The sequence below is a fragment of the Agelaius phoeniceus genome, chromosome 5 (genome assembly GCF_051311805.1).
Source record: "Agelaius phoeniceus isolate bAgePho1 chromosome 5, bAgePho1.hap1, whole genome shotgun sequence".
NCBI classification, from domain to species: Eukaryota; Metazoa; Chordata; class Aves; order Passeriformes; family Icteridae; genus Agelaius; species Agelaius phoeniceus.
The window spans coordinates 11,947,123-11,971,852 of record NC_135269.1 but is presented as its reverse complement, the minus strand read 5'-3'; the positions used below and the strand labels follow the sequence as shown (position 1 = coordinate 11,971,852).

General features: G+C 42.2%; 1 protein-coding gene across 1 annotated transcript in view; it reads left to right on the top strand.

The window, feature by feature from the left end:
* The first annotated feature begins 539 nt into the window (after positions 1-539).
* Positions 540-24,730, top strand: part of PKP2 (plakophilin 2) — a 40,118-nt gene continuing 15,927 nt past the window's right edge. The window contains exons 1-6 of the mRNA XM_054631866.2: positions 540-1,034; positions 7,920-8,032; positions 10,453-11,147; positions 16,146-16,284; positions 18,896-19,103; positions 23,266-23,443. Coding sequence (XP_054487841.2) covers positions 827-1,034; positions 7,920-8,032; positions 10,453-11,147; positions 16,146-16,284; positions 18,896-19,103; positions 23,266-23,443 — 1,541 coding nt within the window. The 5' untranslated portion in view covers positions 540-826. The remainder of the gene's footprint in view (positions 1,035-7,919; positions 8,033-10,452; positions 11,148-16,145; positions 16,285-18,895; positions 19,104-23,265; positions 23,444-24,730) is intronic.

The window sequence follows — 24,730 nt, the reverse complement described above, 5'->3', positions numbered from 1 at the left end:
CACACACAAACACACACAAACACAACTCACACACTCACACACCCAAACACACACTCACACATACAAACACACACTCACACACACTCACACAAACACGCACGATCGCGGCCCCAGCCGCTCCGGGACTGCCCCGGCGGGAGGACGGGGACAGGCGGCGCTTCCCGGAGGCGGCGGCCGCTCCCCGCTGGCGAAGGCCGGGCTGGGCTGTGACAGGGAGCGCTGTGCCGGGCTGGGCTGGGCTGGGCTGGGCTGTGCCGGGGAGCGCTGTGCCGGCCTGGGCTGGGCTGGGCTGTGACAGGGAGCGCTGTGCCGGCCTGGGCTGGGCTGGGCTGGGCTGTGACAGGGAGCGCTGTGCCGGCCTGGGCTGTGCCGGCCTGGGCTGTGCCGGGGAGCGCTGTGCCCTGCCTGGGCTGGGCTGGGCTGTGCCGGGCTGGGCTGGGCTGCGGCCGGGCTGGGCTGTGCTGGGCTGTGCCGGGCTGTGCTGTGCCGGGGAGCGCTGTGCCGTGCCTGGGCTGGGCTGGGCTGTGCCGGCCTGGGCTGGGGAGCGCTGTGCCGGCCTGGGCTGGGCTCTGCCGGGCTGGGCTGGGCTGGGCTGGGCTGTGCCGTGCCGGGCAGCCCCGCCGGACCCTTTCCCCCCGTGGGCAGGTCAGGGGAGCGGAATAGCGGCGCGGGGCCGAGCGGGGCAGGGCAGAACCGGTCCCCGCGGGCCGGGGCGGGGCGGACAGGGGGCCGTGCCTGGCACCTGTGCGGCGGGCGGGGCGCGGCTCGGCCCCGGCGCTGGGGAAGCGGCGGAGGCGCAACAGGTCCGCGGAGCTGAGCCGAGCCCATGGCCCGAGCAGGGCCCGAGCAGGGCTACATCCGCACCGTGCTGGGCCAGCAGATCCTGGGCGAGCTGGACAGCTCCAGCCTGGCGCTGCCCTCCGAGGAGCGGCTGAAGCTGTCGGGAGATCGCGCCGGGGAGGAGAAAGCGCTGCGGATCCAGCGGCAGGTCCAGCAGACGCTGGCCAGGAAGAGCCGGGGCTCGCTGTACAATGGTGAGTGCCCGCCCGGGACGGGAGGGATCCGGGACACGGCTCCGGGATGGGACCCGGCTGGCCCCGTGGCTGCCCGGCCCTGGGGCGTGCGGATTGCTCCGGCAGGAAATCAAAATCGTGGCTCTGTCGCCTCTGCTTTTACTCTTTTCCCACCGCAGGAGTTTCTCCCTCCCAACCTCCGCCGTACTCGATGTGTGCCGGGGCCGCTCCAGGCTCTCCGCTGCCCGAGACGGGAACCGAGTTGAAATTCTGTGCTGAAATTCTCCTAATCCAACAGCCGCTTCACGTGCTTATTTTAGTGCCTTTAGCTTTACCCACCGCTCCGGATTGGGAAGTAAAATGGGAAGATTCGTAGGAAAAGTTCTGCCTTGTTTAACCATGAAATTAAAAAAAAAAAAAAAAAAAAAAAAAAAAGTTTGGAAAAGTAACTCTAGGAAAGGCATGAATGGGGAGCACAGAACGATAACGCTATCAGACATTATTTACCCAGCTCTTTGACATGCGTGCTGCAAATTGACGTCAATCATCCCTCCCTTCCCAGATCTTGTAGCCAGGAGGCCAAACCCGTCAGGAAACCCGCGGCCACACCTTGTGCCCAAGCAGAGCCCGATCGCAGCACCAGGCACCCACAGGGTGACTGCCAGCTGCTGAGGCTAAAGGCAAGGTACTCGAGGGGTTTGGTCTTAACTATTCCTCAAAACTTTATATGCCATGGAACTTTAATTCTGTTTTTGAATGGGAAGGTATGACTGACTCACAGGCTACATGCCCTGTTGCTCCATTGTCCTTAAAAAAGTTGTCACCTTTCGTTTGCTAAAAGCTGTGAGACAAAATTCTTTATAACCATGCTTCACTCATCTATCTTAAGAGTCAGGCAGATGAATATTTTCTTGTTCTTTGTCTGGCCTCTATTTTTAAAAACAACTCATGGCAAAAATGGGCATATTCTGCTTGTAAAAATCAGTTTTACAAATCAAAAAAATGGGTGTGCAATGTGCAGATAAACATGCAAGTCCTTAGCGTGGCTGCTGTAATTTAAATACGGATTCTAAACACTTTTAGGGTAGCTTAATTTCTTTTCCTCTCAGCAGAGAGCCTGCAAAAAGCTTTTTAAGAGTAGTTTATAAATGTTACAGTGTAGTGAACCTGAGCTCATGCCTCTAAACCATGGATAAAACATTATGAAAACAGAGTTCCCCTGCTCTCAAGTCATCCTGGCTTCTCTGGAGTACATTAACAGACCTGATGTATCTGGGGGATAGTTATCTTGGTTTGCTTTGTTTTTCTAAAGGTCAAGTATTTGATGCCCTTTCATTTCTGAGACACCAAAGCTTTTAAACTTCAGGATAAGGGGTGGAAAATGGCATGTCTGTAACATGTCTTGTTCATGCGAAAAAATGAACTTTTCTTCTTTCAAACTTATTTTTACGGGCAAGTTGCTGTACAATTTTTAGTCCCACTGTAAAGCTCAGAAAAAAATAATGAAAACTGAAATGCATTCCATTAATTTATACATATGTCTAATACATGTATATCTGCCTAGATCTTAAATATATATAATGTGAATAATAGCCAGTCTTGTATTTAACATGTTGGCTTTCCTGAAAAATACACATAAACTTGCATGTGTGTCCCAATGTGCTTTCTAGACAGACTTGCTCAAAAATTGACCATGCTTTCAGAAACATTAGAGTTCTGATGTGTAGGGAACTTTTTAAAAATATGCCCCTTTTTACATGCAAAATCATCCCTTTCTGTGAATTACAGCCCTTTCCTGGCTACATTCATCAAGGCTCTTAAATGGTTTGCAGTTTCAGGGAGGATTACACAGGTTCAGAGGGAGCAGGAGCAGCCCCCTGTGACATAACTGTCCTGTCTGCAGGAGTATTTCAGACTCTGCTCAACAAGGCACTTGGTGCATACCGAGCCACAGGGTTCACATGCATGCCTAAAATTAGCCAAGCACATAACCACTGGGTGTGAAAAATCAGTGGTAGGAAAAGGTCTTGCCCAGTGTTAGCAGTGCACACCCATTTTCTACTGACTGTACTCTGACTATACTCTATTGAAACTTTGAAGCCACAAGAAGCAATTTGTCAGCCAGCATAATTTCTCCCTGGAGTTTCAAATTAGAGGTGTAATAGCGTAGCCTTCAGCGCTACTTTTATAAGGAACTTTTTTTATTCCTCCTACCCCCATACTGTTTGTTGTGTCATGCCCTTTCCCACCTTTTGGTAGGCGTGTTTCTTTCTGATAATAGAAATTCAGTAATCTCCAGATTTGAGGATTCCACCTGCTGCCAAAGGAATGAAGTTACATATGTGCTCAACTCTTTTCAAGATGTTCTCAAGCATTGTTAATAGCTTTTCAAGCAGTTCAACAGCAGCTGCAGCTTGTCCAGTTTACCCACTGTTGAGCCTTTATAAATTAAATCACTGCACTTAAAAGTTTTGAACAACTAAAGCAGTCATATCAAATTTCTGGATGCTATTTAGGAATGGAAGTACAATGGTAGGTAGTTCCACCTATCAAAGTAAAAGTGGCATTTGGAATCAGAGATTTTAATGACTGGGGTTTTGTTGCCCAGGCTGATTTTATTTCATGTACATTATAGGAATCTTTTAAACTTCATTCTGTTGATGAGTCCACTTGCCTCTGCTCTTGTTCCTTTTGGATTTTGATTGGCTCTTTAAGGCATCCTTATCAGGATGTAAATCAGGATGCCTTATCTGACTGTAAAAAATGAGGGCAGAATTGACTAATGCATCACACAAAACCATATGGCCTGATGAACTGCTGTCTTGATTCTTTTTCTAACAAGTTTTATAAACACAGCCTGTTTATTAAAAACAAAACAAACAAAAAAATAAAAGCAGAATTCAATCTTACGTGATTTCCAAATAAACAGCATCAGATATAAGATGATGGAAATCAGAGACTTATTTATTCCTCACATTTAATAATTTCTAAAATTCCTAGTATTTTCTTGTTAGAGTTGCTTTTAGGGACTCGGGGCACTTTTCTATCCTTAGCTTTCTATTTTGCAGAATGCTGGCATGTTAACTGTTCCATAGTAAGTTTCTGTTTCTGTCTGTCTGGGATAAGGAAGTAGAAAAAATATCTGGGTTGACTTTCTATTTTTGTTGGTGTTGTTACATTCCTCTGCTTTCTGAGACAGAAGAAATCTTTTTCTTGTGTAAATATCTTCTAACCAAATGTTAGAAGAACTCCTCTGGGACCAGGCACGTGCTGGCAGAGTCATGAAGGAGCACAATCAAAAGGAAGGCTCTTTGATCTGGAGATGAAGGGATTCAGTGATGGTTTTGATATGCCATCATTAAATGTCATCCTCTCAGTCCATCCTGAGTGCTGAAGTACAAAAAGGGATGGGAGGAGGTGACCACCCAGGTGCCCTGAGCAGGAGTGGGCAATGAGCACTGGGCAGGGGGGCACTCTGCGGGTGTGACAGTCCCTCAGGTCCTCTTACACTGATGTGTTCAGGTGCAGCTACATTGATCACTGCACTGAGAAGTTCAAAGCCAAAATTTGGCTTTCATGGTATCCATTCAAATATGAAGACTCGCATCAGAGAGTTCCCCCTGTCTGTGATTTAAGGGGGATTTGATACACCCAGCCCCGTAGTGGAGATAATTGTCTTTTTCATCTTCCAGATATCTTAGAGATGCCTCTTGTCATGGTTGTTTCTGAAAGCAAAGCAAACTTTACATTAGGGTGGTCTGTCTGCAGCCATAGGCAGTGATTCAGTGACTGCTGGGGAGGAATTCCCAAAGCCTTGGGAGGTGTTGGGCTTGTCACCTCCAGGGGGACAAAGGGAACTTGAGAAGAGCCTCTCTGGAGACAGATGGGATTTCTGCTCTGTCATCTGTACAGCCTGCTCCTGCCTCCTGACACTGGAATTATTTTTTCCGGTCTCAGAATTTTCCTGTAACTGTTGCAGAATCAGGTGACTTGTGCACAGTTTTTATTTTAGGCGTGGAGAAGAGCAGAGGGGTTCAGTTTGCCTCCTCTACTGACCACATCCAAGGTGTTCCTCAGCTGTTTTAGTTCACACTGACAGCAGAGAGGGAGCTGATAAGCAGTTCCACTCAGTTGCCCACACATGGGTGTCTGATGCTGTCTGAGATGCCTGGGTTGTCCAAAATACCCTTATGGGTTGACAGACATGATGCAGGGCCTGCAGCAAACCCATTTTTTCCTGACTGGCTGCTGGAAATCAAGTGTGGTGTCCTATGGCCTCTCAAACAGTGTTTGTCCCCTGTGGATGAGGAACTGAACCATGTGCTTATTTCCTGAGGAGAGAGTTTTTGTGAAAGACTGAGAACCACAGTCAGAGAGTACTAGTCCTAACAGAAAATAAGAACATAATATAAATTTTAAAAATAATAATTCTTGGCTTTTTAAAATCAAACAACAAAACATTGCACTGGGTGTGTAAGGGTTTTGCAGTACAGTGAAAATAAACTGAGGGAAGCCTTGCTGGCAAGCTCTGATCAGGTCACCTATTCTGCATCTCATAACTCTTGGAAAGGCACAGCACTTCAGTTCCCACTTTCTCCTTTACCACACTGACTTTTGGCACAAGAAACTAACCAGCACACAGTAAAAACCATGTCTTTTATGTCTGCCTAATAAATCTACAGGTAAAAGACCAGCAGAATAATTTACTGATGTGATAAGAGCAAGCAAGACACAACTGCAAGGTGAAATTCCATGGGTTGACAAGTACTGTGTTTGTCTGTGAAAGAGAAAAAATTTTACTGATGGATAATTTCACAGGGTAAAAAAAGGGGTCTGCTTGAAAGATAACTGCATGGTACAATTTTTGATTTACTGTGTTTTGTTTTTCTAAGAGGGAACTATTAGATATGTTGTTTATCAGCCAGTTAATGGACAGCCTTGTTATTTTTCACTTGTTCTCTTTTTTGTATTTTTATTTTTAGTAAAGACAAGTTTAGAGTTATCTAAAATATGCAAAAATTACTTGCTGAAAGGGCCTTTGTGCCCTAAGTAGGTAACTGAGAATACTTTCTCACTAAGTACAGTAAACTGGAAAAAAATACAAACTGTAAAGAAACAGAAATTTATGGGCATTTATATTTAATGATTTATTGTATTAAAGTCCTTTAATATGCAGCAATGAAGAAAGTGAATCTTTAAAAAGCCAGCACTTAGCTGAGATGGGCTCTTACTGGGCACCTGAAATAGTACATTGCTGTGGGAATTACATGACACAAATGAGACATCCATATAAATCTGTAGATCTGGGATGTTGGTGCACATTTCTGTGAATTTCTTGCAGTAAAAGAGAAGAATTTACTCCTGCCTGTTTCTCATGTGCTCAGGTAACCCTTGGGCTATGGTAACCTTGTAATGTCAGGAAGGAATTATTACAATCCAAATCATGAGCCTGACCAAGCTGCACCATTCCACTCTCATGACACAAAGTTGCTGTGAATGTGTCCTAACAAACCACCTCATACATGTTTAAATTTGCCAAAATGAGAGAACTGGAAAGTATGATTATACAAGTAAAATTATTGCAAGTTCTGTTTGAATTAGGCCTCAAATTATCCCATTCTGCCATTATATTGTATTGTATTTTACTGTATTGTGGGACACACAAATTTGATCTTCAGCAGTTTGGGCAAGGCAGCGATTGGTTCTTCAGATTTCTTCTCTGTAGTACCTCAGGTAATATTTGCTGTTTTGAAAATTGATGGCCAGTTAACTTCTTTATTGACCACTGTTACCTGTTCAGCCTAGTAGGGCCATTTATGACTGATTTGAGGTCCTGCTTCCAGCTTCTATTTCAGCTCTTTAAACCCATGTTAACTACATTCCTATGTGCAGATTCTTGTAGTAGCATCTCATAAATAATTATTTCATTAATATCTGTTGCTTTCAAAAGTTTCATTAATAGAAGCATTCACTCTTTGAAAATGAAGAGAGTGAAAAAAAGGAACAGCCCAAAGGTTTTGTGGGCCTGTTTGGGGTTTTACTGGAAGAAATAATCACGATGTGCTGCTCTGCTTTCAGAGCTGGGTCATGGAAAAAAAGAGAGCAGATAACCAGATAAGATGTGCATCTTTGATATTATTTGTAGGATTAGTGAACCTTTCAGGTGCAGATTAGAAGTGCCACTGGACAGCCCAGCTTTACAGCACCACGAGCCACAGAGTTTGTTCACAGACTCTTTGTGCTGCTTGGGTGGAGCACTGAGACCAGTGAAGCATTATTTGCTCCAATACTCTGTCATTAAATTGGCACCTGAGGGAGAGGAAACAGCAGCAGCTGAGGCAGACAGCTGTGAAATAAAGAGTCTATTCTCAGTGGGTGCTGTTTGTTTACAACTGTACGTGGTGAAATCTGCATCTCTAGCGTGCACAGTAACAGATACAGACATCAACCTGTGTTTCTCAGCTCCAATCTACAGCTGCAATATTTTCATCTCTTGTGTACATAGTCAGCCAGGGTAAACCATGCATTTATATATTTGCATGTACATTCACAGTGGTTACAGTGAAAAATAAGTGTTCTTAGTTCAGTGATAGTGTTTTTCAGCACTTAATCAGTTTGTTATCTGGGATATTTAAAGTATCAGCTTGCTTTGCTAAAACATTTTTCATAGCTGCAGGAGTCACTGGACTCCTAAAAGCTAAAAATAACTCTTAAGCAAAGTACATAGGGAACTGAAAAAAAAATGGCTTGTATCCTTGGGAAAATGCAAATATCCCTCCACGATTTCCCTGTTCAATTTTCAGCTTACATAAATGTCAGTGCTGACTGCTGCCAGTATTATGTATCACCCTTTATCAGAATGCCATGTTTTGGTAAGATCTCACTAATATTAGTTTTTGGTTCCAGGCAGCCTGCACCGTGCATCCAGTGTACCAGAGCGTGTCTACAACATGGGGATCACCGAGAATGATTCTGCACCAAGGTCTCCCTACAGCTTCTCATATTACCAGGCAAACCAGGTGAGGCAAGGAAGACAATGAGTAGAAATGAAAATAGCATCACACACATAGTTTAATCGTTTTGTTGCCACAAATAATAGCATTTAGGTGGTGTTATGAGGTTTGTTTGCTTGGTTTTTTTTCTTCTTAAAACCTGATTTTTAGAAAATGAGGGTTTTACCATGAAATCTCTTAATGTTCTCCCTTCCTTCCAATGACTTCAGTAGCCAGATTCAAGCCAATCATACAGATGGGCTGTTTGCAGTCCTGTTGGGTTTGTGAGAATTGGCATCAGGGTAGAAAATGAAAAATCATATTTACACTCCACTGAGGCAAAGGCTGTGACAAGTCAGATTTTCATCCCTCCCACCAGACAGCAGCTCAGTCAGCACATCTGTACCTCAGGGTGGCCAGAGGCCAGGCTGCCCAGGCAAACAGAATTGAGCATCCAAAACCAAAGGAAAACATATTGCTTTAGTTTCACAAATACTTTAGTTTTCACAATGTGGTTCCTTATAATTTTAAATACTCCTGTTGTTACTTGTTTTATCATTATAAGAATTCCAGCAGTAGAGTCCTTGAAATACAATGGTGTTTCTAAACCATCTAATCATAAAGTCTCTTGTTATTTTGACCAGGTTTTCTTGGGGTCATGGCCTGAACGCTGAGATAAATAATTGGTTTTCTGCAGGGTTTTTGACACAGTTCATAATTGGCTTTGGATCTATTTGAAGGAGTGACTGGGAAATTAACACAGCTCAATAGCAATGCTCCTGCACGATCAGTTTAGTAAACTGAAAGCATTTTGGCTTGAGAACAGAAACATTTATTTGTAAATAACTGTGTATGAAGGGGGCAATTCTTTCCTAATTTTAGTCTACTTGAGAATGGCATTTTGTCATTAAAAGCAATAGCCCATCTTTTGACCAGGCAGTGGAGCAGCTCTGGCTCTGTACAGGGAGAGACAGAAGCATTTACCTAAACACATTTCATTCTCTGTCCTCCCATCCTCTATTCTCACTTGTCCTGCAGTCCATAATATTTGACTTGAATTCATTCCTTCCAGAAGACAGCAACAAGAGGAAAGCTGGAGGTGACATAGGAATCACAAGAAAATAATACAGTTTAGCAGGCAGGGGGTGGGGAGAAAAGAGAAAAAAGGGTAAAGGTTGGGAAAAGCCACAAGCTCTAGTACTTAAAAAAAAATGTTAATTATCCCCAAACAACAGATAAAGATATCCTTGATAACTTCTGTAGAATAAACAGATATATCCAATGATATTTTCCTGAGCCTGCTAGTTTCTATAACCTTTACTCCTTTTGTGAGTCATCTGTCACCCTCAGGATCTCCTCAACAGTGAAATAAAGGGAATTCAGTCTGGCATCTATCTGCTAAGCACTGTTTCTTCAATTAAAAGCTTGTGTAAACTTCTCAGTTTACCTTAAAAAATGCCTTTAATATTTCTAAACTTTAACACAATGTGGAGATATGGAGCTTTCTTTTATGGTTGTATGCCCCTATGCTTACTGATTTTTTAAAAATTGGTCTATGACTCCTCTATTTCAAGGCCAAATAGTTGATTTAGTTCGGGAAGGTTTTGAATGGAGAATGCAAGAAAAAAGGATAAGAATCAAGAGGCCTCAAATGGTACCCAAAAGTCAGAATCTTGAAGATACGTTCTACAGAGAAAGGTTGACGGCCATGGATTTGTTTAGTTTAGAAAAGAGAGAATTGTAAAGATTCTGATCTAATACAGTCTTTCCCCATTAGGTATAGGACGAAAAAATAATCTAAAATTGCAACTGTAGAAATAGGGAAGTCGTTGAGATGGTGAAATGGTAATTTTAATTTTCTTGGAATGTTATACAGTCTCCTTAATTTTTTTAGAAGCTAAACAATGAGAGAAGGGACTATCTCTTTTTACTAGATCCTACCACAAATGAACACAAGTGCTAAATAACTTTATATTAATAAGCTTATTACCAATATCAAAACACTTCAGTATAAAATTTTTTATATCTGATGAATTAATTTTCTTCTGTCTATTAGACAGCCTTGAATTTAGCTTTAGTAGCAGATGTTGGTGTTAATCCCCAAGGAGTTTCAACAGAAGAATCTCCATTAATAATCAATCTGTTCATTACCTGGCTTAATTATGCAACTGGTTTGAGTTCATGACAAAAGACAGGATGCTTAGCCTTTGCCTCCTGATGTTTAGACTGTACTTCTTCCTGCCTCCATGAGGGAGGTACCAAGAAGTGTGGCAGAATCCCATTTGATGCACAATTTTGGCAACGTTGACGTATTTTTTTGCGATTCTGAGAGCAGACTGTAGAATTTTTGCCTTTGATTTGGTTTCTCTTGGTTTGGTTTCTCTGCTGCTAATCCCAAATGCAGTGACCTTACTGTGGCTCCTGTTGTTTCGTGCCCCCTGGAGCAGGTTGCCTCCCCATCCTCCTACACCAACGGCTGGGGGACAAGGATTGCCTACAGGACGATGGAGGAGAGAGCTCAAAGGCAGCCTCTGAAGAGACTGGAGGTGTCACCCCAGAGAAACCCGGACAGGTTGGCCTACATACCCAAGGATTTTCACTACGATGGAGGGATCCCAGCTGGGCTGTCCCTGAGGCACGGAGGAGATGGCCTGAGGTGCAGCGGGACCGTGCCGCCGCGGTACGCCCGCTCCGAGATCGTCGGCTACAGCCTCCATGACTCCGTGCACCGGGGCCGCTCCTTCAGGGGCCGCTCCCGCCTGGGGGCTGCCAGCGACGCTCTCCTCGATGGGGCCTACCCCAGCCCTGCTGCCCCTCTGCAGCACCAGCCTGGCAACAGCCACAGCATGAGCAACCTCCTGGAGAAGGAGAACTACCTGGCCTCGGAGAGCGCCGTGGGACAAGTGAGGTCCCCGGCCGCGTCCCGCTTGTCTCAGAACAGGCACTCCGTGAGGTCCAGCTTCTACCAAACCTCCTTCAGAACCACCCAGAGCAGGAGGGGGGTTTCCCAGCCAGCTTCCATAGGCAGTGTCACTGCAGAAACGGATGGGAAGAGGATGCCAGTGACAGCTGCCGTGGCCGCAGCAGGGAGGAATGGGTTCCTGCAGAGCGAGCAAGCGACCCTCAATGGATCTCAGCTGGGGTAAGCACAGTGCAGGACCTGCTTTGGCTCTGGCCTCTCACAGCTGACAAGAACGTGCTTGTTAGAAAGGGAACTGATAGCCTTTGGTTCAGCAGCCAGCATCATGCATGAAATATCAGTGCAGAGCAGGCAGAAAGTAGATTGGCTTTTAAAAAGCCATATCCAGTGCAACGGAGGAAAGGGGAGAAAAAATGTATGTGTATGTACAGTGCAAGGTGTACACCTCCTGCTGAAGTTTGGGACCCCCTTTTGCCAAGAGTTAACTTTATCAGGAGACATGAAACAGTCACTGAGTAATTTACAACCTAAGTCACAATACACAATTAGCAAATTTTGTGCTCACAAGAGCCTGTACAATATCAGCACCGGTTCTCATGGGAACAGGTCAGAAAAGTACCAGTGGGACATTTTGGCAATTGACAATTTCCAGTTAAAAATCCTCCATGGTTTCAAGGACACCTCTCAGTTTTTATAAACTTTATCAGGAGACATAAAACAGTCACTGAGTAACTTACAATCTAAGTCACAATACACCAAATTGTATTGGCAGATTTTGTGCTCACAAGAATCCGTACGATATCAGCACTGGTTCTCACGGGAACAGGTTAGGAAAATACCAGTGGGACAGTTTTTGGCAGATTGACAATTTCCAGTTAAAAATCCTGCATGGTTTCAAGGACACCTCTTAGTTTTTATAAACTTCAGGTAAAACATGAGCAGAAATTTTTCTTAGCTCTGTAGCACCATCCTTTCCTAGAACAAATGCAAACTGCTCTGAATCCCAAGACCCCACAGCTTCCCACCACCATGAGATCCTACATTCTCTGAGGGAGTTATCTTAATTTGAAACTCTATTAGCTCCATGCCAAAAAGTCTCAAATCTGCCCCCAGACTTCATAAAAATTGTTTAAAATACTGGAAAGGGTCATTTGAGTTTTTTCCCAAAATTACTTCCCCCACCAAAAATTCCTTTCCAAAGAAGATTTCAGAATGTTTAAAATCTCTTCCATTTTCAAAAGAGAAATTTTATTATTTCTGAATTTCCTCTCAGGAGTGAATATCTTTTCATTTTATAATAATTCTGAATGTTTCCAGAGCTGTTACATTTCAGTGGACAGAACAAGCCACTTGGTATACAGGAGAAGGTTGCATATTTATTCTGGTTTTTGCTGCTGTTTCAGAATTCAAATAAAGGTCCTAAAATTTCTGTTTAAGTTAATCATAGTGTCATTTACAACACTGTTATTAAGAAATGGCTTATTCCCATAACTGTGTAGCTCTTAAGTTCATTTTTCTGAAGACCTATCTTTCTTCTTTTTCTGAGTTTCTTGCTTTGTGAGAAAAGGCATCACCTGATATCACTGCCATGTGCAGATCAGGTATATTTTGTTGTCAAGTACATGCTGTATGTTAGGATTATATTTGCAAACATATATTTTATGCTCACTTCTGCTCTCAACAGAAGTTTTCACCTCTGAGTGATGCAGGACTTAGGAGATCTGACATTACTTATGTTGACTTGTAAGAATTCAGAAGAACCAGCTGAGAGCTCACAACAGCTAAAGATTTTGGAGGAGTAATACTGAAAATAGGTATCTGGCTTTGTTTTTCAGTAGGGAGGACTTTGTTTTTCAGTAAGACAATTTACAAACATGAATCCCATTGATTTTATAATCTGCTTAACTTTTGGCACATTCTAAAATGCACTTCTGAGCCACAACCAACAATTTTTATCTTGAATTACATGTAGGAGCAATTTTGGCTTTTCTTTTGCAGGTGCAGACAGTGGAGTCTGGTTGGCTATCTGTACAAACATCAACTAAAATATTTTAAGACCTTCAGATGTAAAAATCAGTCTTGAATCATTATGCAAGAGGCTTTAATGTGACCATGTTAACTCAAATGGAAGATTAGTGATCCGCTGGAAATCTTTGTGATGTCATAATTCCTTAAGGGCCAGTTTTTAGGTTCAGCATTTGCCAGAAGTTCTCTCAGTTCAAAGAATTTGTAGACACTGCTAGTTTTCTTGTTATTTCTCATTCTCTTATTTGAAGGTTGCATTTATCTGACATATTGCTACCTTACTTGTTATTCCCTTAGTAATGTAAATAGGAGAAAAAAGATAAGCTTGTTTTTGGAGTAATTTCATTTTTCCAGAAATCTATACTTCTTTTTTTTTTTTTTTAATTCAGGCCACAGTTTAAGTCTTTCCAGGTGAATTAAGAGAATGTAAAATAGTTGTGTAAGTTTAAATCCGTGTACAGCATTTGAAACCTACTACAAATGCATTTTCAAACTTCCTGTAGAAGAATTAGCTCATGCTATGAAAGCAAAGTAGAAAAAATCAAAGTACAGAGATGCTATCTCTGTATCTTCTGGTCAAGTGAATCAGTTAAGAGCATCCTTATGATTAAGAGCTTAGAAAAGAGAGAGACTCAACCTGAAGCTGTCTGAGAAATGGCTGCTTGCAGAATCTGACCTCTAAATGTGCTGAAAGCTGCCACAAAATGTATTTGTCTCAAAACTGGTATACTTTGGCAATTAAGCTGAAGTCAGAATCTTTCAAATCATTGTTCTGTTGAACAACCTCTGCCTGGCTGACCATTTGTTTGGTGTCTCTTCATGTGTCAGTCAGCCACAGAGCTAATTAAGTTCGCCTGTAATACTTTGAGGGTGGGAATGGAATCTTTGCATCAAATTCTATTTTGCCAAGAGTTAGGGTGCTGCAGCTTTATGAATACCACTGAGGGTCAGAGATGGTATTGCATCCCTTACTGCTGCCAGATAAAATGTTAGGGAATGTTATTTTTGTCCAGTGGAGAGCAATCCAAGTATGGCACTGCACAAGAGGAGAGAAATCCTCTGGCTGCTGCATGAAGGGGTAACTGTGACTGGGGAGCTGCATTGTGTTTGCAGGCACCCCTGTGGCAGGGAGGAATGATGCATCTGACTCCATGCTCTCAGAAGGGTAATTTAGTATTTTATGACACTATATTATATTAAAGAATACTATACTATACTAAAAAATACAGAAAGGATACTTACTGAATGCTAAAATAATGAAAACTTGTGACTCTTTCCAGAGTCCTGACACAGCTTGGCACTGATTGGTCAAAGAGTCAAAACAACTCACGCCAGAAATCCAATGAAACCGTCCCCATGTGGGTAAACAATCTCCAAACACATTCCACATGAGCAAAACACAGGAGAAGCAAATGAGATAAGAATTGTTTTCCTTTTCTCTGAGGCTTCTCAGCTTCCCAAGAGAAAAATCCTGGGCGAAGAGATTTTTTTTAGAGAATGTGAATGCCACAGAGCTGCTGTCAGTCTCAGGGCAGAGCTGTGCCCCAGCACCTAGAAATGCACTGTCTGCGTGTCCATGTGTCCATCTCAGCCTGGCAGTGGCTCCTGGTGGACTTTTACTCCCCTGGGACACCCCTGGCATCCTGAGGTTGAGTTCCCACATAAATTTCTCTGGTGTGCCCTGAGGGATAAGCTCATGCTTGACCTTGGAAAGCCCATGGTGCTATTCCTCTTCAGCTGCTGGTCAGTGAAATGCCACCATTTAGTACATCAGAGATGTCTGCTGCTCACAGAAGGTGACTGAATTTGGCCACAATGCTCCAAAATTATTGCTGTGTCATGGTAGACATGGTTGGTCACATCGGCGGGTTTATAACATGGTCTCAAAAGCTTTGCTGATTTAAGACACAGATAACTAAAACCAAAGTTTGAAAAGCCTGTTTTTCAGTTCCACTACAAAGTAAAAAGAAGGAGTATCATCTGGCTAATTTTCCATATCCCACTTTTTTGAGCATTTTTAATTATTATTTAATATTTCTGCTTAGTTTAAAGAAAAATTTTAAAGTTTCAATTCCAGTTAATCTACTTCCCAGGTGCTAATTTTAATGTAAAAGGCAATTGAGTTAAAATGTCTAACTGCAGATTCATTTACTGAGATGATTATGAAATAAACCATTCTGATTCTGGTAGCTCTGCAGTAGGGAGTAATTGCCAATTACTGCTTACTTTGCTGTGGGTCACAGACTGCCCTCTCATCCCTTTCTGGCTGGTGGCACATCTGCTACTACAAAATGTTCTGAATTAAAAAAAAATATATATATTCTTGTCAACTTTTCTCTCCCCATTTTTTTTTATCTGGGTGCAGCATATTTGAAACCAAAAGTAAATAAAAAGTCTGGGGAGCATAACCACCTGTCCCAGAGCTAATGCACCTGATTGTGCCATTAATTGTTTCATGTTCCATTTACTGGGGGAAAATATGTGTTCGGTGACCTCTCTTTGCATTTTTTTATATGGTTGTCTAACACAATCAATCATTTAAGCAAACATGTTGGAAGGGAGGTGGTGGCACATATTTTGAATATTCTCTACATTGGCTTTCTACCAATCTCTACAATACTCAGTTTAATGAGTGGTATTCTTATTTTTCCTACCTGAAAAATAGCTTTGCCCTTCTATTTCAAACAAGAACAACTTCCTTTTTTGGAAAAATGAGGTTCTGAATCCTGCATAGATGTAGTCTGGGAACTAAGACACTGATGAAAGGCATAAGGACAAATATAAAAAAAACAATCCTCTCACTATTGAGGAGAACATCAAATTATCTTCACAGTCACTCTGGCATGGTTATGGCCTTCTTTTGATCCTCATCCACTTCTTCATCCTTCCTTTCACATTCTTCATTCATCCACTGGATGGAAACACTGATACAAACATCTACTGATATTTCCATTTTGTTATTAGAACTTAAAGCATGACTTGCTTTCTCCAGAACACACTTCTATTTATGGCTTTCTCTTCCCCCTGAATGTCAGTATCTCTTAAAGCCATTATGATATTTTCTGCTACTGGAAAGGAAAAAAAATTTCTAAGAAAAGCTAGAGTGACATGAAAAACACAAAAATCCTAGTTTTACAAGACTGGTAATTTTTCTGCAGTCTTTCTTCACTAGAACTCTCTGTCTGTACTTTCAAGGAGCCCAGAAGTGGAGATGACCCTGGAGCGTGCAGTGAGCATTCTGAAGAGTGAAAACACACAGTCCACCCCCAGGATCCTTGCTGCAGTGACTTTCATTCAGCATGAGTGCTTCCAAAAAGCAGATGCCAGGAGAAAAGTAAGTAATTATTCTTTTGCCAGTTACAATCAGGCAGAGAAAATCAGATTCTATACTGTTCTGTGCTTTATTCTATTCTATTCTGTACTGTGTGGCACTGTGTGTCAACGTGAAAATAAGGAAGGCAGTCTGAGTAACCATATAGGATACTGATGGTAGATATTTTCTCTAAAATGCATTGATGTGTTTTGCTGCAGATTCTTTTGAACCTACTCATTGTACACCCACTCATTTTCCCCTTTTTCAGCCGAACAAACTTAATGCTTTCCGCCTTTATAAATAATGGAATCTGAACTTTTTGTCAGTATAGCAGTTCCTGTCTCCCATTTTTGACTTGCATGCAGAAATATCCCAAAAAAGAAAATTCTAAATACAGTGCAAACTTATCCAAGCTTCAGGGTTTGTTAGGACTGCACAAATGTGTTTAAAAAGTACATGGATTAGCAGAAATGTTAAGGGTTCACTGGAACTGTGCATATGCATTAGTACATTGTTTAGATTTACCAGATTTTCAAGATTTGAAATTTTCTCCTACAAGAAACTTGTTAAGTCTCTTAGAAGTTTTTTGAAAGGGTCTATTAAAAATATTCTCCCTTTTCTTTAAATGTCACTAGTGAACACAAATATGTCTCTCCTGCTGAAGAGTTCTGTACAATAAAGTGTGATTGTTTATTTTAACCATTAATAGACATTATTACACATGTTTTGGTTAGTAGCATGCTCAGTAATCCCAGCCTTACTTTCATAATTATGTGCATGCAGTCCAGTTCAGTGACAGCCAAATGTGTCTCTGTCCTTTTTACTTGCTTTAGGGTACATCAGAGTCAGTTTTGGGAGAAAATAACAGTACAGGTGTCAACCTTAACTTCAAACTGAGGACAGAGCTTCAGAATTGAATGTTTGAAAGTGGATTCTTACACAGACCTCTCTCAGGCAGCTTCCCAGAAAAACAATGGCTCAGTAGTGTCCAGGTTGGAGCAGTCAGCCTGAAGCTGCCTTTCATTTTCCTGTCTATCCCACATATCCTGTAATGAGCTTTTCTGTTTGGTGCCCATCGGATTTGTTCACATTGGCATGGTCTTGTGTCCCCTCTTTAGCCTTTCAGCCTGCATTCTTTGTCTATTGTTCCCTGATACTTGAGAGTTTGTGGGTCTAGCGGTTTTTCTGTTTCTGTGAACTTCTCAGCATTTTGGTGAATTTTGTCTACTAATGAAAATTTAGAAGGACCAGTCAATAGCTGTTGTAAATTCTCGGCAAATTAGGTTGAAATAGCACTCCTTTTACAAGAGCTATAAATGCCTTAAAATTATTGACAGAAAGTCTGCAGAAATATTTTTAAAAACCAAACAATTACAGTGTTGGTGTCAAAAGGGCTGATCTACTGCAATGAAAGGGGTTGATGTGCCTTCAGCATGCTCTGTGCACCACTGCCCTCGCCACAGATATTCCTGTATTCCACTCTGCTGCCATTTAGGTGATTGCTGAGAGATTGCAGGGGGAATCAGCTCAGCAGAGCAGGATAAAGAAACTGTGCCTTCTGTACAGGTGGATCAGAGGAGAGGCTGCCAGGCTGTGCAGTTTACTCCATGAAGGACAAAAGGCTTTGTTGCATTCCATTTCTTCGTGTTGCCAACACCCGCTGGTTGTACTGAATTCTTTTTATCATTAAACTCTGGGCTGTTTAAGACACTTGTATCAGATTTCTGAGTCTTTCATGTGCTGTTGGTTCTGCACAAGGGTGAGTTTGTCCACAAAGCCATATGGCATTTTGAGATGCTGGAGGAGACCCTTGGCAATGGTACATTAATGTAAGGTACTTTCCATGGTAAATTCATTCCTGAGTCAGCTCAGGCTTGCTTGTGTCATGTCACAGTTTGTATGGGATTCTTCATTCACCACAACAAACTATTTGTTTCCATACAGCTACTGTAACATAACATCCTTTAAGTCCTTCATTCATTTGGGGCCAAAAGCTCATTTTCTGAAGATTTAAACACTGAAAAGTAGTCATTCTTAATGTGGGTAGTTTGGTAGATAGCTGGCTAACAATGCTTAATGCTCTACATTTGGATGCTTACTTTTACTATTCTTCCTCTGTGTGGCATAGTTAAGAAGTATTAAGTATAATGTATTGGTTTTTAATACACTTTCAATACATGCATTGGGAAGAACGCTGTCTTTTCATCAGGCTGGTTGCTGAGAAAAAAAAAAAAAAAAACCAAAAAAAACCAACAAAAACCTGTTTATAAATGTTCCAGAATTAAATCTCTAATATTCATTTCACCAACATGGAAGCTAAAGAGCAGAGTGATTAAATGTCTTGTCAGAGAGTACAAATCTGTGGCAAAACTAGAAGAGATTTAGTAGCATTCTCTGATATTAATTATGAAAACAGGTTGCCTCTTCTAGTTGTGGATTTTAAGTATTAGTCATACAAAAGCCCAGAGGTTAATAGTCATGTCCAAATGATTAATGATCTGTGCTTCAAGTCTCTCAAATAGGAGCAAATGAGAGGAGTCCCTATAAATATTTAAACGTTTGCTGGGGCAGGGGGAAAGGGGAGTTTGTCATTTACAGCATCTATCTCTGCTGTGCTCTGTTTTCCTCACAGGTTTTCTCACTTGGTGGTATCCCCAAGCTTTTGCAGCTCCTTGAGGTTCAGAATGAGGACATTCAGCGGGCGGCATGTGGTGCTCTGAGGAACTTGGTGTTTGAGGACAATGACAACAAGCTGGAAGTGTCGGAGCAGAAGGGGATCCCGCTGCTGCTCCGCCTGCTCCGGCACACCAGGGACATAGAGACCAAGAAGCAAATCACAGGTAGTGTTTGCTCTGCAGCCGAGCGTGAAGTGCTTCAAGCGGTGCAAAAGCTTTCAGGGAGAGGTACAGGATTGTTTAGTGACTAAATACAAAAACATTGTCACCTACTCTAAGCAATTCCCGGAGGGTAAAATTCCAAGGTCATTACTCAAGACCAGTCTTTCAGTCAGTAACAAGAGATTGGGAACTGCAGCTTCCTCTCTTACAGCCTCTTCAGAGATGAAGTGAGTGTGCTTGCAGGAAGCTTTAATTCCTTGATATTCCAGGAAAGAAAGTCAGGCTCCCTAGGGGTGCTGGGGACCATAATAAATGCCTGCTACTTACACAGCAGCTCAGCTTTAATTTTTTGACTCTGTGCTGACAGCACTTACTGGAAGTTGAACACCCAGAGCTGTCCTGTGCCCTGGACAGAAAGTGCTTGTTCTGTTCCCCACAAACCCCACTGCCCCAGATTGCTGCTTCATCCCTGCAGTCCCTAGTGTGTCTCTTGGAATTCCACTGCTTGTGACCCACATTCTTTCTAATTAACATGCAAAGGAAGAGCAGGCTTATATTTTATAAATGGAAAACACGAATAAATGAATGGGGCTTTATTTCAAGCGAGCTTTAAAGACACCAGGAACAAAATCCATTAAGAGAACAGTGCGTGAAAAGATACTGAAATTGCCAAACAGCCCTGTCCTGAAGCAAAGACATGTTGAGACTTTCTGCAATTCTGCATTCTTTAAAGTATTTTAAATACTCCACCCCCTAAGCTTGAGAACAAAGCTTTGTATTGTTGGCTCTTTTTTAGCTCAGTTCTGCATCGGTTTTTTTTTTTTTTAGCTGCAGCTCTACAACGTTAAAATGTTTTGAAGTTGTTCACACTCATCAGTTGCAGAACTGGGTCACACAGTAATTTACTGCACAGTGCCTTAACTCTCAGTGCTGTCACAGACCAGTGAGGGAAGCAGTGACAGTGGTGGCAGAGAGGCCAGAAAGCCAATGCTCTTTTCTTGCTAGCAGTTCCATAATTTCTGACAAAAATATTGAATGTGCCTGATAATTCACATGTATATTGTGAATATTACTGTCTTCCCCTTCACCAGTGTGGAAATGGATAAAGGAACATTTTCTTTCAGCAATTACTGCTGTCACTGAATGTGAATATTTACTCACAAAACAAAGAAGACACCAAAAAATATTTATGCCAAGCAGTATGATGTACTTTGTGTAAAGCAAAATATTATGATGTGCTTTCATGCCTATCAGTTGCAAAGGACAACTTTAAAAATACACCAAGAGAGAAATGTTTCTTACTTTGCTCAAGACCAAATGTGCAGCCAGGAGGAAATGCACTGGGTACCTTAGTGAAAATGCCACCAGGGCATACTTTTTGCCATTGCTTGAACAGTTCTTCCAGCCCCTTAGCAAGCTGCAAGGAGCCTACAAGAGCAAAGGGCAGACTGGATGAATAATTTTACCTCTTGCATTGCCTTTGACTTCATACAGGACTAGTGGAATATCATATCTATGCATGCAATCTCTCTAAAATGTGCACTTCCAGGAAAAGGTTACACCAGTCAGCACCAGAAGTCCATGTGTCTTTCCTCACCCTGCTTTGACTATAAATTAGGGACTTCCAAATGTATGGCATCATATTCAGCTAAATGTCTTTGCCCATAAAAGGTTTGTAAAATCATCTTGGTACCTGATAATACCTCATTGAACTATAGTGAAAAATTCCTGGCCAAGGATTGAAAGCATGCAATAGATAATAAAGATGTCTAAGCTCAGCAGAGGGAAGTTTTTTGTTTCTACTGCTGTGCGGGAAGCATGGTACCAAAGCACTCCACCTGACAAAAGTATATGAAATAAGGAAGTTTTAGGAGAGAAGGAAATCAAAACTCTGAGATGGCAGTTTTCTGATACTGTACTTCACTACCTGTCAGAAATACAGTCCTGGTGCACTTGGGATAAGTCAATCTCAGCCTTAGAAGCTTATCTTTAAAGGTCACTGGTTTATGAGGACCATCAGTGTTGATACAGACAAGCACTTGCCTAACATTAATCCATATTTTATCATATGTTCTCGAGGAATACTTTGATGGCCTGGGTTTTCTTCAGGACCCAGGCTTAGGAACACAGAGTGAGCCACTGTGCCTTGCATTGTGCTGTGAAAAGACTGAGAGCATCCCAAGTGTGTGGAGATAAATGCAGATTACAGCATGTGCCTCACAGTCTGTGAGCACACAAAAACCACCAAACCAAAGCAGCTTTGTGCTGAAGACAGGGGTTTGAAAGCTGCTGTGGGCCAACCTGCCCAATGCCCCCCTAATGCAGAAAAGAGCTGCCCAGTTCCTCTGCAGTTTCTGTGCTCATATGATCTCTTCACAAGGGGAATCAGACCTGCCCAAGATCACTGAATTTGACTGAATTTGGGAGCTTCACAAAAGCATTGATACAGATAAAGTAAAGAGAGGCTCTGTCCTTGCTTTGGCACACAAGCTACTTAGAAAACTCTTAGAGAAGGAGTGAGGTTCCTCCTAAATTGTAGGAGAGAATTTCATTTGCAGGACCTAAGATGGGATTGGAGTTGTGTAGTATTTGGAGAGCATACTGAAAATAAAATGGCTGTGGCATGAAAGAACCAAAAGATTTTAGCTTTTAAAGGTAAGCCAGATGAGCCTCCAGGGAGCAGCTAACCTCCTGATCCTGTTATCATGCAGCATAAATATAAGAAATGAAAGAAAATTTTTCCTGCGGGGAAGATTACAGCATGAGCAGAACTGTCATTAAAAGAAATGTAAATCTAAAGGCAGACCCCACCCATTTTTCCAAATAACCATCTAAGGGAAAACTGTGCTCCTCAGAACATAGCAAAGGTGCAAGGAAACAATCCACTCCTAAAGACATTTCCTAATGTGCACAAATTCATCCACACCCAGAATACCACTGAGAGAATCCTTCTGAGCCCAGGGAGACAGTGCCTGTGGGTAAAGGTAGGGTTTTTGTTGGAAAATTTACAGTGAGAGCACTATCTCAAATTCTCTTCTGACAATTCTAAGTATCTGCCTGTAATTCCAAATGTATATTTTTCTTTTTAAACGTATATTCTGTCCTTGTGCCATTCCTTGCATTTGTGCCCTTCTGTCTTAACTTGCTTAGCTTAGCAATGCCCTTTGGACTGCTTGTCTGTTTTCCTGTAAGCCTTACCTATCCTTCAGAAATGCACATTCTTCCTTTCATCCCCTGATTCAGAGGCTGAAGAGCTGATCCCAGAAGAAGGAATGGGCTGCTGCTGGCTGGCTTTTGTTTTCATTTTACTGTTGCTCACAATAACTGAAATTAAATTCAAAGTGTAAGGAGATACAAAAGAAACATTTTTGTTGTTGTTCTTGTTGTGAGCTGATGAAAGGAACATTCACTAATACTCTGCCAGTGTGTGGAGGAGGAGGTTTGTGAAACTTAGAGCAGCAAGCTGGGGGAACAATGAATGTCTTTGTGGTGAAAAGCAGAAATACGTGTTGTTTTCCAAGGGAAGAGGACTTGAAAAAAGAATTGTTGTCTGTTGGAATAGAACATAATGGAAGCTGTTAAGTTCAACAAGTTTATATTTGAAATTAGTCTTGGAGATTGTGAGTGGACAAGGTTTGTAGCATTGCTGAATGGTTTGTTTAGTGACTAATGCCTGGACAGTAGCAGCCAACCAGTGTTGACAGCTTTCCCTCTTAGGAGAAATTTTGCTATCAAGTGTTTGTTAGAGAAACTTGGTAAGGGGCATTTCCTGCCTTCCAGCAGATCTCCTGGAAACTCTCTGCACCTCCCATCTACCCCATTTTTGAGTTTGTTTTCCCTTAGCTTGTGCTGCTTTGCTATAGAGAAGGTGATTGCAGCAGATGGACAATGCAGAGCCATGGAAAGCTGCACTTCTTGGCTGGGCATTAGACTGACTGTGTAGAGATTTTACTTTATTCACACAGGTAACTGTGCCCCCTTTTTTTGCCCTGCTTCCATGTCCCTGGATCAGGGCTGGTGAGCATTCACCAATCCCTTCTGCTTCTCTCCAGATGATCAGTGCCAGGCAGGCTCTTCACTCATCGACACCAAGGGGTGTGAGATTAAGTCTTTCAAAGTGCAGAGCAGTATTTTTGCCTCTCTGATTTCCTTGTGGCTGTTACAGGTTTGCTGTGGAACCTGTCCTCCAATGACCAGCTGAAGCACCTGTTGGTCAGAGAAGCCCTGCAGACCCTGACTGAAGCCGTCCTCATCCCCCACTCAGGCTGGCCAGACAGAGATTACCCAAAATCAAGTGTTCTGCCTGACCCTGATATCTTCTACAATGCCACAGGATGCCTGAGGTGAGCACTCTGTCTACAGCTGCCCAAAGCAATGGTGATGACAAAACAGCTCTGCTCAGTTATTTTTGGATAAATACACAGAGTCCATCTCAAGCCACAATCACCTCTCATGCAAACAGATGACTCAGAAAGGGGACATGGTACCTACAAGCACATAAATATCTTCTGTTTCCAGCTGCTACCAAAGATGCTTACTTGAAGATATCATAATCTGTGCCTAAACTGATTAGAAAGTGATTCAACTTAAATTATGGGACAGCCATGTTTTAAACCGGAGTAAGCCCTGTGCAGCCTTTTGCACAAGTTCAAGCAAGTTGCAGCCATGGGGTGGAGGAATAGATTTATAGTTGTGTATTTAGTACTGCAATCTGCTAATAGACTGTGGGCACAGTAGCAGTTACTACAGAGAAACACCCAAGGCCTCAGTGAACACACCTCTAAATGGCTGAAGTATAAAAATCACATCTTCAATAAAAATATCTTTAACAGCCTATAAACTGGGGGCCCTTTGTGAGTTCAAAGTCATTGCACATTATGTAAGTTTACACATTTTAAAAATGCACAAAAGGACACAGTTTGAACTGCCTAAGGAGTAATGTACAACTGCAAAGGCATGACCTGAGGTTTAAACTCCTTCTAGGAGAGTACAAGGAATGAAGTTTGGAATTTGGAGGCTGGAAAGGTGCCCATTTTGCCTCAAACATACCTGCTATGCTGACATGTCCTATAGCACAGTGTTTGTATGTGTATGGCACTGATTTTTCCTGTGCAACAGCTCTGTACCTGACTTGTGTGGTTTCAGAAGACAAATGAATTTTAAGCTATACAAAATACTCAACAGCAATATACTTTTTCTGCAGGAACTCCTGTCAGCCCACTAACTGCTAATTAACTTCATCTCTAAGTAATAATTAACTTCTATTTACTCTGATGACTCAAAACCAAATACAAATAAATACTGACCACCCATAATAAAACCTCTCTAGCTAAGCCTTAGTGCTGCTGTCTAGGAAATGAAGGAAGTTTTCTTTTTTTATATTAATTAGCCCGAGCTGCATTTGTGCAGAAACCAGTCTGGCTGCTCCTCTCTTCATGTTTGGACTCTGGAACTGTCTCTTCCCTATGAGGCAGCTGATGGTGGCACAGATAATCTCAGGTTTAGCTGGTGTTGCTCTTCCTGAGCTTGTTTTAGCAGATTGACAGGACTTGTTCTGTGACAAATAAGGTGTAACAGTACCTGGGTTCTTTTAAATGAAAGTGTATTCCTGGGTTAACCTTACTCTGGAC